This window comes from Mesoplodon bidens (genome assembly GCF_964165515.1).
Source record: "Mesoplodon bidens genome assembly, chromosome: 4".
Lineage (NCBI taxonomy): Eukaryota > Metazoa > Chordata > Mammalia > Artiodactyla > Ziphiidae > Mesoplodon > Mesoplodon bidens.
The window spans coordinates 169235158-169251371 of record NC_138160.1 but is presented as its reverse complement, the minus strand read 5'-3'; the positions used below and the strand labels follow the sequence as shown (position 1 = coordinate 169251371).

Genomic DNA, 16214 nt, shown 5'->3' with positions numbered 1-16214 from the left:
TGTGTTTGGGGTCTCCTTTTTGCAGGCTGCAGATTCGTAGTTCCCGTTGTTTTTGGTGTGTGTCCCCAGTGGCTAAGGTTGTTTCAGTAGGCTGTGTAGGCTTCCTGGTGGGGGGGACTAATTCCTGTGCTCTGGTGGTTGAGGCTCGATCTTGTCTTTCTGGTGGACAGGTCCACGTCTGGTGGTGTGTTTTGGGGTGCCTATGGCCTTATTATGTTTTTAGGTAGCCTCTCTGCTAATGGGTGGTGTTGTGTTCCTGCCTTGCTAGTTTCTTGGCATAGGGTGACCAGCACTGTAGCTTGCTGGTCATTGACTGAAGCTGGGTGCTGGTGTTGAGATGGAGATCTCTGGGAGATTTTTGCTGCTTGATATTATGTGGAGCTGGGAGGTCTCTTGTGGACCCGTGTCCTGAAGTTGGCTCTCCCACTTCAGAGGCACAGCACTGACTCCTGGCTGCAGCATCAAGAGCCTTTCATCCACCCGGCTCAGAATAACAGGGAGAAAAAGTAGAAAGAAAAAATTAGTAGAAGAAAGAAAGAGAGAGGGAAAGAAAGGAAGAAGGGAAGAAAGGAAGGATGGACGGAAGAAAGAAAGAAGGGAGGGAGGGAGGGAGGAAGGATGGAAAGAAAGAAGGAAAGAAAGGAGGGAGGGAGGGAGGAATGAAAGGAAAAGGAAGACTGAATGGAAGAAGGGAGGGAGGGAGGAAGGAAAGAAAGAAGGAAAGACAGGAGGGAGGGAGGGAGGAAGGAAAGAAAAAGAAAGTGGAAAGAAGAAGGGTGGGAGGGAGGGAGGGAGGAAAGAAAAAGAAAGAAGGAAAGGGGGAGCGGAGGGAGGGAGGGAGGAAGGGAAGGTAGGAAAAAAAGAGCAGGTAAAGTAAAATAGAATAAAGTATGAAATATAGTAGCGTTATTAAAATTAAAAAGTAATTATTGAAAAAAAACGGACCGATAGAACCCTGGGACATATGGTGGAAGCAAAGCTATACAGAGAGAATCTTACACAGAAGATTACACATACACATTCACAAAAAGAGAGCAGGGGGAAAAATCAAAAATCTTGCTCTCCAAGTCCACCTCCTCAATTTGGGATAATTCGTTGTAAAAAGAGGAAAAGGGCGAGAAGTCTGAAATCTTGCTCTCTAAGTCCACCTCCTTAATTTGGGATAATTCGTTGTAAAAAGAGGAAAAGGGGGGAAAGTCTTAAATCTTGTCCTCAAAGTCCACCTCCTCAATTTGGGATGATTCGCTGTCCATTCATGCACTCCACAGACGCAGGGCACATCAAATGGACCGTGGAGCTTTAATCCGCTGCCTCCGAGGCTTCACAGAGATATTTCCCTGTCTGCTCTCACAGCTCCCGGGTCTCAGCCTTGGACCTGGCCCCGCCTCTGCGCGTAGGTCGCCGGAGGGCGTCCGTTCTTCGCTGAGACAGGACGGGTTTAAAGGAGCCGCTGATTCGGGGGCTCTGGCTCACTCAGGCAGAGGGGAGGGAGGGGCGCGCAGTGTGGAGCGGGCCTGCGGCGGCAGAGGCCGGCGTGACGTTGCAGCAGCCCGTGGCGCTCCGTGGGCTTTCCTGGGAAAGCCGTCCCCGGGTTCTGGGACCCCGGCAGTGGCGGGGTGCACAGGCCCCCCGGAATGCGGGGCGGACAGTGACCCGCGCTCGCACACAAGCCCCGCGGCGGCGGCGGCGGCGGCGGCGGCAGCGTCCCACGCCCGTCTCCGAGGTCCGCGCCTTACCCGCGGCTCGCGCCTGTCTCCGGAGCTTCCCCAAGCAGCCCTCTTAATGCCCTCTCCTCGCGCACCAGGAAACAAAAGGGAAAAAAGTCTCTTGCCTCTTCGGCAGCTCCAGACCCTTTCCCCGGACTCCCTCCGGGCTAGCCGTGGTGCACTAACCCCTTCAGGCTCTCTTCCTGCCGCCAGCCCCAGTCCTCTCCCTGCGCTCTGACTGAAAGCCGATACCCGAGCCTCAGCTCCCAGCCCCGCCCGCCCCGGCGGCCGAGCAGACAAGCCTCTTGGGCTGGTGTGTGCCTGAGGGCACCGGTCCTCTGTGCCAGAATCTCTCCGCTTTGCCCTCCGCACCCCTGTTGCTGTGCTCTCCTCCGCTACTCCGAAGCTTTCCCCCTCCGCCACCTGCAGTCTCCGCCCGCGAAGGGGCTTGTAGTGTGTAGAAACCTTCCCTCCTTCACGGCTCCCTCCCACTGGTGCAGGTCCCGTCCCTATCCTATTGTCTCTGTTTATTCTTTTTTCTTTTGCCCTACCCAAGTATGTGGGGAGTTTCTTGCCTTTTGGGGGGTCTGAGGTCTTCTGTCAGCGTTCAGTAGGTGTTCTGTAGGAGTTGTTCCACGTGTAGATGAATTTCTGATGTATCTGTGGGGAGGAAGGTGATCTCCGCGTCTTACTCTTCCGCCATCTTTCTCCGGGGGCATCTTCTTTGTTCTTAAATAAAATTGATTGTTGTTTCTGCTTATAAACATGAACTCATTACATGTTTGTAATCATGCATAAATTCAAATCATGCATAAAAATGTAAAGATGAAAATTAAAATTAATAATCTAATTTACAGCAGAGAGATTCAGAGTCAGAAGAACTGAAGTTGGAAACTGGGAATCTGTTTTTTTTTTAAAGATCCCACCCCAACACACACACACACACACAAACACACACAAACATACACACAAACACACACACACACACACAAGAGTAAGCACCCCTGGTTTAAACACTTTATGACTGAGATTCTCAAATTTTAATATGCATATGAACCACTTGAAGATCTTGTTAAAATAAAGATTCTGATTCAGGAGTCCAGGTGGGGCCCAGGGTTCTACATTTCTAGAAATTTCCCAGGAGATTCTTATGCTGCTGCTCCAAGGCTCTTGGTTGGATGGCTTTGTAACAATTTTTTTAAAACTTTCAAAGAGGAAAGCTTTATAACCTTTTCTGGCACTGTCTTTCAGAAATTATCACTCAGACACACAAAAAATGTTTTTCCTTATGGTAAGGTAATTTAAGAGTAATGTTAACTTCAGTTCTTTACCTTTATAAGATTATGTTTAGTCTATACAGGGCACAATAAGGAGTAATCACTTCTAAAGGCCATTACATTTATTTGTTTTTATTATTATTTTTAAAATATCAACCTTTTATTTCTGATATTTGAATGCTCTTTGAAGAGGAAACATAATGTAGTACTAACTTGTACTAGTGGTGGGTTCTTTCCCAGATCCTTGAAAGTTAACAATCTTAATCTCCAGCATGATCTCTGAACTCCTAGTGTATGAATTTATAAAAAAATAGGGTATGATAGCATAAGCTGATGTGAGGGAAGCTTCAGAGGTCTCACTCTGAAATAGTGGTACATGGGAGAAGATTGGAAAGGTTATTTGTACTGCAAAGCTGTTAAGTCTAGTAAGAAAGTGGAATAGCTGTAAACCGTTGTGCTCCTTTATCCAAAGGCTGTTACATTTATTTATTTATTATATTTTTATTTAATGTTCATTTTTTATTTTTTTAACACCTTTATTGGAGTATAATTGCTTTACAATGGTGTGTTAGTTTCTGCTTTATAACAAAGTGAATCAGCTAAACATATACATATGTCCCCATATCTCCTCCCTCTTGCGTCTCCCTCCCACCCTCCCTATCCCACCCCTCTAGGTGGTCAAAATACACCGAGCTGATCTCCCTGTGCTATGCGGCTGCTTACCACTAGCTATCTGTTTTCCATTTGGTAGTATATATAAGTCCATGCCACTCTCTCACTTCGTCCCAGCTTACCCTTCCCCTCCCCGTGTCCTCAAGTCCATTCTCTACGTCTGTGTCTTTATTCCTATCCTGCCCCTAGGTTCTTCAGAACCTTTTTTTTTTTAATTCCATAGGTATGTGTTAGCATATGGTATTTGTTTTGTTTTTCTCTTTCTGACTTACTTTACTCTGTATGACAGACTCTAGGTCCATCCACCTCACTATAAATAACTCAGTTTCATTTCTTTCTATAGCTGAGTAATATTCCATTTTATATATGTGCCACATCTTCTTTATCCATTCATCTGTTGATGGACACTTATGTTGCTTCCATGTCCTGGCTATTGTAAATAGAGCTGCAATGAACATTGTGGTACATGACTCTTTTTGATTTGTGGTTTTCTCATGGTATATGCCCAGTAGTGGGATTGCTGGGTCGTATGATAGTTCTATTTTTAGTTTTTTAAGGAACCTCCATACTGTTCTCCAGGTTGGCTGTATCAATTTACATTCCTGCCAACAGTGGAAGAGGGTTCCCTTTTCTCCACACCCTCTCCAGCATTTATTGTTTGTAGACTTTTTGATGATGGCCATTCTGACCAGTGTGAGGTGATACCTCATTGTAGTTTTGATTTGTGTCTCTCTAATAATTAGCAATGTTGAACATCTTTTCATGTGCCTCTTGGCCATCTGTATGTCTTCTTTGGAGAAATGTCTATTTAGGTCTTCTGCCCATATTTTGATTGGGTTGTTGATTTTTTTTGATACTGAGCCGCATGAGCTGTTTGTAAATTTTGGAGATTAATCCCTTGTCAGTTGCATTGTTTGCAAATATTTTCTCCCATTCTGTGGGTTGTCTTTCATTTTGTTTATGGTTTCCTTTGCTGTGCAAAAGCTTTTGAGTTTGATTAGGTCCCATTTGTTTATTTTTGTTTTTATTTCCCTTACTCTAGGAGACGGATTGATAAAGATATTGCTACGATTTATGTCAAAGAGTGTTCTGCCTGCATTTTCCTCTAAGAGTTTTATAGTACCCAGTCTTACATTTAGGTCTTTAATCCATTTTGAGTTTATTTTTGTGTATAGTGATAAAGAGTGTTCTCATTTCATTTCTAATTATAGTTTTTTACATGTAGCTGTCCAGTTTTCCCAGCACCACTTATTGAAGAGGCTGTCTTTTCTCCATTGTATATTCTTGCCTCCTTTATCCAAAATAAGGTGACCATATCTGTGTGAGTTTATCTCTGGGCTTTCTATCCTGTTCCATTGATCTATATTTCTGTTTTTGTGCCAGTACCATACTGTCTTGATTATACTGTAGCTTTGTAGTATAGTCTGAAGTCAGGGAACCTGGCCATCACATTTAGATAGGTGCCTTTAGCTAGAAGTTCAAGTTTATGTTTGCTCTCAGCCCACTCAACTGTTAAGTCAGTTTTCTTGCATCATTATCTATCTATTTCTGCCCAGGCTTTTTCTTGGAGTTCACAGTTCCACAGAATGCCTTATCTAATGGTCATCTTCATTATCCCTAGAGAGCCCACGTATAAGTGAGGAGGCCTTGACTCCAAAGAATTCTGAAGAAACAGCCGATTTTGAATGAGAGAGGTTCTTTCTTTCTTTCTTTTTTTTAAAACAAATCTGGAAACAACCCCAGATTATTCATCAGCCCCATTAATTTAGACCTCAGCTGGGAACACTCTAGAGAGTAAAAACTTCATTTATTTATAATGTAGGGGTTCATAATTTTTCTTCCTGGGTAACATCTGTTTTTACTTCTTCTCAGTCCATTCTAGATCAAAGCCTGGAAGCAGTATCTGTAGATTCAGGTTTTAGTTAAAAGATTGGAACTCTTGTTATAAATCTACTTTCAGGGCTATGTGTCAGGTACTGTGCTAAGCCCTTAGTAAGTATTTCTTAACCTTGCACAAAGATGTGATATGAACACTAGTATTAACTCTGTTTTAAAGATGAGAACTTTGTGAAGATTAACAAGGTTAAATAATTTGCCCAAGGTCATAAAATAGTAAGTGGCAGGCAAGATATGAAGCCAGAAGTCTAACCTGGTACTTTCTAACTCCTGACTGTATGCTTTTAATTTCTCTACTTTATTTTACCTCTTTATGGCTAAGTAGGCATCCTGAAGTATGGCCAAATCTGTCACTGACACATTTATGTGAAATAATCTATTTGATTATTGTTATGGCATCCAATAGATGATGACTCTAAGAGAATTACTGGTGCAATTCTAGAAAGTAGTATTCCTTTTAAGAAATATACTATTTTTCTTTTTTTAAAAAATATTTATTTATTTATTTCGTTGTGTGGGGTCTTAGTTGCAGCAGGCAGGCTCCTTAGTTGTGGTTTGTGGGCTCCTTAGTTGTGGCAGGTGGGCTCCTTAGTTGCAGCTCCAGGGTTCCTTAGTTGCAGCTTGCCAGCACCTTAGTTGTGGCATGTGGGCTCCTTAGTTGTGACATGCGAACTCTTAGTTGCAGCAAGCATGTGAGATCTAGTTCCCTGACCAGGGGTCAAACCCGGGTCCCCTGCACTGGGAGCAAGGAGTCTTATTCACTGCACCAACAGTGAAGTCCCAGAATTATCCCTTTTCTTTCCACTTAATATATTTTCCCTCCTGGTCTGCCAGAGGGTAATAATGGTAACATGGCACCATCATACTTGGATTATTTATTTGTTAGTATGAGGAAGTGCTATGAACAAGGATACCAAACTGTTTAATATATATTCCCTTTCCTTGAAGAAACTTTAATAGGATGCTTTTATCAGAGAGGGAAAGAGGGAAGGGGAAGGACAGAGATGGAGAGAAAGGAAGGAAGAAGTTGAGATTTTTTTTGAAAAGGCACTTTTGCCTGAACAAATTAAACAGTGATAAAATTTCATAATGATGACATCCAACGTTCAATGGGCCAACTACGTTCTTTTCTCAATGAGTTATCAGGGGGATTTGAATATTTCTTTGTCAGATAACTTTTTTTTTCTTCTTAAACTAGTAAGATTTAGGTCATAGGATTAGAACTCTATTACACAGAGTTCATCAGTGCTCTAGAGAAATGATGAATTGATTACTTGCTTACTAAGTTGATTCATGCCAGTCTGGCAGTTTGTGGGAGTGAATCTAATTATCAGTCTCTTACTTTCATTAATAGGTTGGAGCAAGTTAACTTCTCAAAGGAGGAAGAAGTAGTAAGATTTAGGTCATAGGATTAGAACTCTATTACACAGAGTTCATCAGTGCTCTAGAGAAGTAATGAATTGAGGCTTAAGAGGAATTTTCCTAGCAGACAACTGCTCTCTGCCTGCATTGAAGTAATTCTCTTTGAGAGCTGGTTGAAGCTTTGTCCAGCCTATCATACATACCCTCTAGAGGTGCTCTATGAAATTCAAATTTTGTTTAAAGTTCTTATGTTAACTGAAGTGCAAGATATAAGACTGGCTATGTCAGGTTTTATGCAAATGTGTGACTCAGTTTTATGTTTCCTATTCATAAAGCTTTAAAGGAATAAAAAGATTATTTGCTTACTAAGTTGATTCATGCCAGTGATTACTTTTAAAATTTCATCTCCCATCCTCATTCTCAAACCAGATTAATCACATAATCAGCTTTCTCCTACCATATTTAGTCATCTATCTATTTATCTATACATATACATATGTTATATATGTATATATTTATCTATCTTGACAAATGAGTGTAATTGAGTGTAATGTACTGTTTGAGAATATGATACATATTCGGGGTAATGTGGCAGTGATTTGATTTCTGACAAGATTCTTTCTTACCATATCTTTAAGAAAATAAACTGAAGATGAGAACTGAGATGAGAAACTTTATTTTGTATTTTTTTATTTCACCATAAGCAATAAAAGTAACCAGTATTTACTGAATATTGATAAAAATTAAAATGGCAGCTTTTGCAAGGTTTTACATTGCCCCTAGATCTGGCAAATATAATCATTTTGTGTGTGGAGGGGAGGAGGATGGGGTTTGGGGCAGGGGAGAGGCAAACTATAGGAATTCCAATATCCTTCCAAAATCAGCCTTAGTTTCTGGTCCAATTGTGGCTTTTCTGACAGGTTTTGGCATAGAAAACTGAATCATAGAATATTATGTCACTTTTTGATTATTCAAAATAGGTAATTTCACTTCTATGATTGTAGTACATTAACCATTAGTGTGAGTTTCTAGCTCAGGAGCTTTTGCTGTAATAAAGAGTGGTTTAAAGTCTACAGCTAAATCTTTCTTCATAGTACCAGATTCTTAACAATCAAAGATAAATGAACTGCCCTTGCATTCAGTGCAAGTGAGGGAAAAAAAAATACACATACACACACCCTGGAGGAAGGAAAGGCAGCAAGACTGAGCCTCTCCTTACTAGTTCAGTTGAGGGGGGAGAGAATTGTCTGGCAGTTTGTGGGAGTGAATCTAATTATCAGTCTTACTTTCATTAATAGGTTGGAGCAAGTTAACTTCTCAAAGGAGGAAGAAGTAGACATTATGCCTGAACTCCTAGACTACATTATGATCATTTAAGCATTGCTTTCACAAAAATAGTTGTGTTTTTTTTTTTTTTATAAATCCTTTGTAAAGTTGGGCAGGTGGACAGGAAGAACATCAACTATGGAAAAGGCAAAAGTAACTGGTAAAACATGGCATACTTATAGATGGGAGGACAGAGCATTCTGGAAAACTGAAGAGTATACTTTAATAGATTTTAATCTACATCTGTGAAATTTAATTAGCTAGACTAACCCTCAGCTGAGAATCTTCACTGTAATCCAGTGTAACGCATTCTTGTCATCCTGTTTCATTTCTCCTTTCCTACCAGTGGTCTGTGAGTAAAAGTCAACTTGGATGGAGTCTATATGTTTTTTGACCAATATTTTGTTTTCTTAGCCTCACTAGCCAAAAATCTGATGATGACTATGAAGATTATGCTTCTAACAAAACATGGGTCTTGACTCCAAAGGTTCCGGAGGGTGATGTCACTGTCATCTTAAACAACCTCCTGGAAGGATATGATAATAAACTTCGACCTGATATAGGAGGTATGTTAAAACCTTTTGTGATGTGGGTTAGATAAAAACAAGTCTACCACATTAGGAGAAAGCATCAGCCCATTTCAATAACCAGAAGGATATAAATGATACTTTTACTAAATACTGTAAAAATAAAGAATGTATAAACAGCATTCAGGTCTGGGGGTAGACAGGGCACTGATAAGTTCAAAATGAAGAAAGATGATTTTCAAGTTAGCTTGAGAGATAGAAATTTAAATTTTCCTAGACATCTCAGACAAAGACTATAGAAGAAAAGTGACAACTTCTTTTTGAAGAAACATCAAAAACAAACAAGCACACACTACTATGTATAAAATAGATAACTAATAAGAACCTACTGTATAGCATAGGGAACTCTACTCAGTAATCTGTAATGAACATGGGAATAGAATCTAAAAACAAGTGGACATATGTATATGTGTAACTGATTCACTTTGCTATACACCTGAAACTAACACAACATTGTAAATCAACTATACTCCAATAAAAGCTAATTTAGAAAAAAGAAAGGACATACTGCTTATCTATAGCTGTGTAACAGACAACCACAAAATTTCAGTGGTATACAGTAATAAGCATTTATTTAGCACTTTGCTGGGGGTGGTCTAATCTAAGCTCAGCCAGGTTGGAGCTGCTCATTTAAGAAAGCTGTACTCTCATTCCACTCCTGGGACCAGCAGACTATCTAGGAGTATCCTTCTCATGACAATAGCAAAGAACAAGAGAGAAAATAGAAGCTCATAAGGCTTAATGCTTTCGTCCATATATTATTAGCCAATGCAAGTCAAATGGTCAGGCTCAAAGTTCAGAGGCAGAGAAGTAGCCTCACTGATGTGAAGGCAAAGATACAGATGCAGGGAGGAGTGAAGAATCCAATCCATCACAGAGAATTACAGCATGGCACTTCAAGGAAAATGGATAAAGATGAGAGAAATGTACTTGTTGAACTGAAGCCCAGAATGAATGGTATTAGGAATCCTCGTTCATTAGATGTTAAATGAAAATGGAGCACATTCACTAGGTCATGGATGTAATACTACATGATTTTTAATATCAGTCCTCTTTGACAAATAGGTGTGTATTGGGTTTCCATATGGTTTCCTCATATTATTTGATGAGTCACAGAATTCATTAAATCATTGAGGAAGATTGATTTTGTATTGGCTAGAGGTGAATGAGGATAAAGTGGTCATAAAAGGAATCAAGAGGGAGGAATGTTTCATAAACCATTCATAATACTTGTTGCTTTTTATGTCTCCTTCATGTTTCTAATGCATATTATTTTCTAGATCACTAAGTAGCTATTTTTTTCTATATGGGCCCAGTCAAGTTAGAATGCCCAAATCAATTCTAGAACTTAAAGGAAAAATAATAAAATTCAGGATATCTGAGAGCTGGATGAAGAAAATCTGAGCAGTGTTTTCTTATTTATTCATTTTTATATAGTCTTAAAAAGATAATCAGTTTCAAAATTCTGCTATGCTTAGTTATTGTGTTTATGTGCTTAAGATACTTCTTTGAAAATAAATAGCTAAATGTAGCAAATTAGTCACTAGCAACAAGTTAGCTGTGAATAAATCACTTCTAATGTAGCAAAATAAATCTCTTTCTAGAATAACAAGGACTAAGCATTAAAATATTATGCTTCTCCATATGCACATATTTCTATGGTTCTCTTTACAGTGAAACCAACATTAATTCACACAGACATGTATGTGAATAGCATTGGTCCAGTGAATGCTATCAATATGGTAAGTTTCTAATTGTTTGTCTATTTTATTAACATATTAGAGAGGAAATGTGGTAACACAGAAATAGCAAGGGCCATACCAACAAAAAAAGTTTGGAAGGCAGAGAGAATCTTTCAGACCCTTTTTTCTCCCTTGTAATATAAAGATAATTATTTTTAATGATTTGTTACAAAAATTAAATGTGATCATATGTATAAAATTACCTTGGGTAAATGCTATAATCTTAAAATTCAATACTCACTGCTTATTTGGTAGGTCCTGCTTACTACAAAATAAAATATAGTACTCTACTACTTTTTAGAATATTCAAGGTGTGTAGAGGTCATAGTTTGCTTCAAATCAGAATTGTTTCTCAGAGGAAACCGTGCATTAGATTTCACAATAAATGTAACTTTGTTCTTTTATAAAGCTCTCTATCCAAATCTGAAATAAGAAATTAGATTGGAGCCTATATAGAATAGAGTAGAACATAACATAACATAACGTAACAAACATAACATAACATAGCATAGCATAGCATAGCATAACATAACATAACATAGTGATACTGTAACTTTAAAATAGTGTTTGCCAACAAGCAATAAGGATGCTCTGCTGAGTCAGAGAGATGAAAAATATTTATTGCTTTAAACTGGGCTGATTATAAAAAAGTATACCACCACCTGCATACTCCATGCAAGTAAGTTTGCTTGTTTAACCATTAAACAAATGCTAACATGTTACTTCTTTACAACTAAAATTCTGATGCAACTTGTAAATATCTAAGAAGAATCAGCTATATATGTAGTTTATTTAAACACAGAACTTACAGTTTAAGGAATACTAGTGCCCAGAACTACTGTCCCAGGATCACAGTTTATGAAATGCTGGTTTAAAGAATTTTAAACCTTTTGTTTGTGTGTGTGTGTGTGTTTGCCAAAATGTGGATCAGAAATTATTGAGTTACTCTACCTATTGGCACATCACTGATTAGTTGATAAAGAATTTCTTAGAAGAAGTTCCCCTCTCATTACTTGTGGATTGCAAATATGCAATTAACCAGTAAACAAAGTGGTATGACTTACTCCAGTGACCATGTAGTGAATTACAGTGAGATACAGGGGTGGGAGTGCAATGATATAATCCAGAACAATGCAAATGAGGCAAAGGAAGAAGATTATAGTCTCATCCTGATTTTTTTGTATTCTTCATCATACATGGTGGTGGGTTGAAGGGATTAGACTAGGAAATGTGAATGACTCCCATCCCCCAACTCTCATATTCTAAGAACACTGGGGGTCGTGTTCTAAGAACACCAAGGGTTTGTTCTTTAATTTTCTCATTTACAGACATGATTAAAATAGAATTATAAAATCATGCTAAATAATATCTAAATATGATAGGCAAATTAGATCTTGGGTGTTATGATTCCAGGTCTAATTCACATCACACTTTCTTTTCTTTGATTAAAGTTGCCACTTTAGTGATATATACGTACATGAGGGTATAATTATTACAGAGTCACTTGTCATCATAGCACTTTTTAAATATGTTCTGTGATAGAGATTAGTACAGTAGTAAAGATTGCTGTTAATTGGTGCATTTCCTCTTGTTTATAAAAAGAAGACAACAACTGTAATAGTAAAAACTAAAAATAGTTACCTTATTTTGGATGTTTGCTATCTGCCAGACAGGGCACGAAGTGCTTTTTGTGTATAGTGTATTCCCCTTTTCTATCTTCATACTACCTAACAAGATAGATTCTCTAGGATCCTCACTTAATTGTGAGGTGAGGCAGCTTAGCTTCCAGAGCTCTGGTTTAGAACTGTTTTGAGAACGGTTCTGGACTTTCTTTTACTCTGTAGCAGTGGTTTTTGAACCTGAGTAATTGATCTCCTCAAGAGACAATTGGCAATGTCTGGAGAAATTATTAGTTGTCACAACTTGGGGGTGGGGTTTGTTTTTGGTGCTACTGGCACCTAGTAGGTAGACGCTAGGAATGGTAGTAAACATCCTAAAATACACAAGACAGCCCCCCGTGACAAAGAATTGACTGGCCCAAAATAACATGAGAAACTGCTCCATAAATACCTAATGCAAACAACTGTATCAGGGCTATGATCTTTTGCCAGAATTCACTTAGGTCTATTTTTTCATAATGTATTGTCTACAAAAGATGGGTGAGTCTCCTTAGCCAAGCTTCTGCTTTCTTTTGGACTATTCAAAGCCAAAGTAGCTTTGCTTTGTTTTGGCCATGAGAACATATGTGATAAATACAAACAAATGCTCTACAATACAATCCTACTGTATAAAAGATGTTCCATTTCATCTTTTTCTTTAAAACAGGAATATACAATTGATATATTTTTTGCCCAAACATGGTATGACAGACGTCTGAAATTTAACAGCACCATTAAAGTCCTCCGATTGAATAGCAACATGGTGGGGAAAATCTGGATTCCAGACACTTTCTTCAGAAATTCCAAAAAGGCCGATGCACACTGGATAACCACCCCCAATAGGATGCTGAGAATTTGGAACGATGGTCGTGTGCTCTACACGTTAAGGTATTCTTTTGGAAAAGGAAAGGAGTAATAGCTGGGAATAAAGCAAAGATCAATCATGTTCCCTTAAAACAAAAAGAACAAAAGATGTCAAGCCTAAATCAGGGTTGGCATGCTTGATCAAAATAGTATGTGATGATACAAAATTAGGTTGTTTTCTGTTATCAATGAACTTTTTCAAAGGGCATAGGTATAACATTTTCTTTGACTGATGTGAGAACTCTGTTTTCTCACAGGAACATGAGCCTAATAAAAAAGTAGGCACAGCAGATATTTAAATTATTTGTATATATTTTCAATAATAGATATGAATAGTATGATTCTTCTAGATCTTAGTATCCGGGAACTTGTAGCTTCAAAATGGTTCATGTTAAATGCCTTTCTGACATATATATTATGCCATAGGTAATATTCAAGATATAAAATATAATACTTTAAACTGGATCCAAAGCCTTTATCATCAGAGTTATATCAGTTACTAGAAAAAAGAGCCACAATTACAAAAGAAATTCATTGCATATATTTTGATTTCATCATGGGTTTTATTAAATTAGATGTAAGGTAATGACTGGAATTAGACTCTAGTGGAAATCAAATTTTGTTTGCTAAATAAGAGCTCTGTCTAACTTTTGAAGTATTAAGTAAAGTCACACTATCTCAAGTCCCTTTATCGTTCTCATATTATAGTCATTTTTCCACTTGTATTAACTTGCAGAGTCACTGTACAATATTAAATTATGGACCCCAGCTCAAAAATATCTCTCATAAGATTCATTCAAGATTTGAATGAGTTTGCCAATCTATATAGAGAGATGATTTTATTCTTATCTATAATGCTTATCTATAATGATAAGCATTGTCTTATCTATAATGAGTTATGAATATGTGTGTATATCTATATATAAGTATGTGTGTGTATACATAGATATATATGTATATATATAGATATATATCTGCAATCTACATTATCTTCAATTTTAACAATTCCAGTTTAATTTGGAGAAATGATACTAATAAAATATCTAATTTAATTATAATTCCACTTATGAATAAAACTAATCTTTTCTTTGGAAGAGCATATAATTACTGAGTGACAATGATTAAAACGTCTAGCTTTGGAGACATAATCTTGGGTTCAAATCTCAACTATGCCACTAGATTTGTGACTTTGGACAAGTCCAAGTACAATAAAGCCATAATAACTCTTATTAAATGAGAGAAAAATTCACCTTACTCAGTGCCATGCAGACAATTAAGGGCTCAATAATTATTAATTATATCTTAAGATCAGTAATTACTCTATTATACCATAGAAAAATAAAATCTCCCCAATTAAAATTTATGCTAAACTTTTAATATAAAATGTTTATAAAACAACTTTTATTACTTTAAGATTGATATCTATAATTGTAAGAAATATAGCTAACAAATATGAAATTTAAAAAATCATCAACCCATCACCATTACAATTTAACAGTATACTCCTACTTCCCCAAAGGTGGTCAAAACATCTAGGACTCCTTTAAATTTTCTCCCTCCTAGAGTCCCAGGCTCTATTGGGAATGAAAATCTGTATGTTTAATAAGCACCTCAGATGCAAAATAATTGAGACTCATTGGCAAACATTTTTCTGATATGTCTGTGTATATGTATTTAACATTTCTTGATTGCTATTAGATAGTCTTCTACTCTTAACATCCTATATAATGCCTTTATAGTGTTCCTTTGTAAGAATGCCCCTAATACTCCATTGTGAAACAGGTATTTTTAAACTCACATATAGTCATTTAAAGCTAACAGCTAACAAGTACTTATAAAGAGAAGGTCCTGCTTTAATTAGCAGATAAGATCTGAGAATTATCTGCATTCATTTACATGCAAACAGTGAATGAGTTTAAGTCTTAAAACAGTTTGTTCTATTCAGTAAGTTAAGTGCATTCACTGAGCAATCTCATGTGTGCAATTAATTTGCCAAAAAATTATGGGATAATAAATATTGAGTAAATGGAGTTGAGGTCAACGAGATCCTATTGTTTAGTCTGTGAAAGTAAATGGACTACATTAAGTCTTAAACAATTTTCTCCTGGACTTGGTGAATTTCTTCAGTGAGGATCGCCTTGTGTTATCAATAAGAATGGGTGACATACTCTCCAGGAATAAAAACAAATGGTCACTAGAAATTGTACTAATGTACATTTTTTAAAACAGTCTAAAATCTTTCTATTTATGTTTCATATCTTCCTATTCAGGTTGACAATTGATGCTGAGTGCCAATTACAGTTGCACAATTTTCCAATGGATGAACACTCCTGCCCCTTGGAATTCTCCAGTTGTAAGTAATACTCATTCTATATTCTGCATCCCCTCTCACCACTTAGTCTTTCTGATTGCAATATCAGTTAATTGGGAGACTTAAACAGAATGCAAAATTGCATTAAGCAGTGTTGATGACTTTGAAAATTTTGACAATCTCTTTCGTCATAAAAAAGGATCTATTTTATCAGGAATTACAAATAGATTTCATTGAGACATAAACTTTTAATAAATTGGCAGTTGTTTCCTGGAGCCCTTTGTTGAGAAGGACTGTAAAGCTTGTCCTGGTCTCAGTAGAAAGAGGTAAATGTGCATTATACATCTCCACTCCCTCCATGGGTCCAGAGGAGAGTAGCAGTACATTTGCTAGTTGTTTTCTCCCTTTACATATCAGGACACACAGAGATCCAGCAATGTTGTTTGTTCATTCCAGTTTTGATATACCTATAAAGATAACAAATTTGAAAATTACCTCTTCCACCTGGAGTTCTAGTAATGCCTAAAACTAGTTATCTACCAGTGAGCAAAAGACTGATTTTTGGGGTCATGTGGTTCCAATTCAAATCCCAACTCCATCACTAAAGACTTGAGCAAATTACTAAATCTCTCAATGAGTTCATAACACAGGTGCCCAATAGAAATTATAAGACCTGCCTCACCTCAATATTGTTTTGTTGATATATGTAAAATGGTTGGTACACCACCTCACACATAATAAGATTTAATCAAAAGCTCTATTATTTTATTAATTATTATTATTATCATCAGATAATAGACTATAGCAGGAAGA

General features: G+C 37.5%; 1 protein-coding gene across 8 annotated transcripts in view; it reads left to right on the top strand.

Moving 5' to 3' along the window:
* Positions 1-16214, top strand: part of GABRG2 (gamma-aminobutyric acid type A receptor subunit gamma2) — a gene marked incomplete at both ends in the record, with an annotated part of 131777 nt that overhangs the window by 31641 nt on the left and 83922 nt on the right. For 5 of the 8 annotated variants that reach the window (XM_081231220.1, XM_081231218.1, XM_081231219.1 and 2 more), the window contains 4 exons: positions 8654-8805; positions 10501-10568; positions 12894-13114; positions 15361-15443. In XM_081231220.1, the coding sequence (XP_081087346.1) occupies positions 8654-8805; positions 10501-10568; positions 12894-13114; positions 15361-15443 (524 nt within the window). Of the gene's footprint in view, positions 1-8653; positions 8806-10500; positions 10569-12893; positions 13115-15360; positions 15448-16214 lie in introns of all 8 variants that reach the window. The other 3 variants (XM_081231215.1, XM_081231214.1, XM_081231221.1) reach the window with 2 other exon arrangements.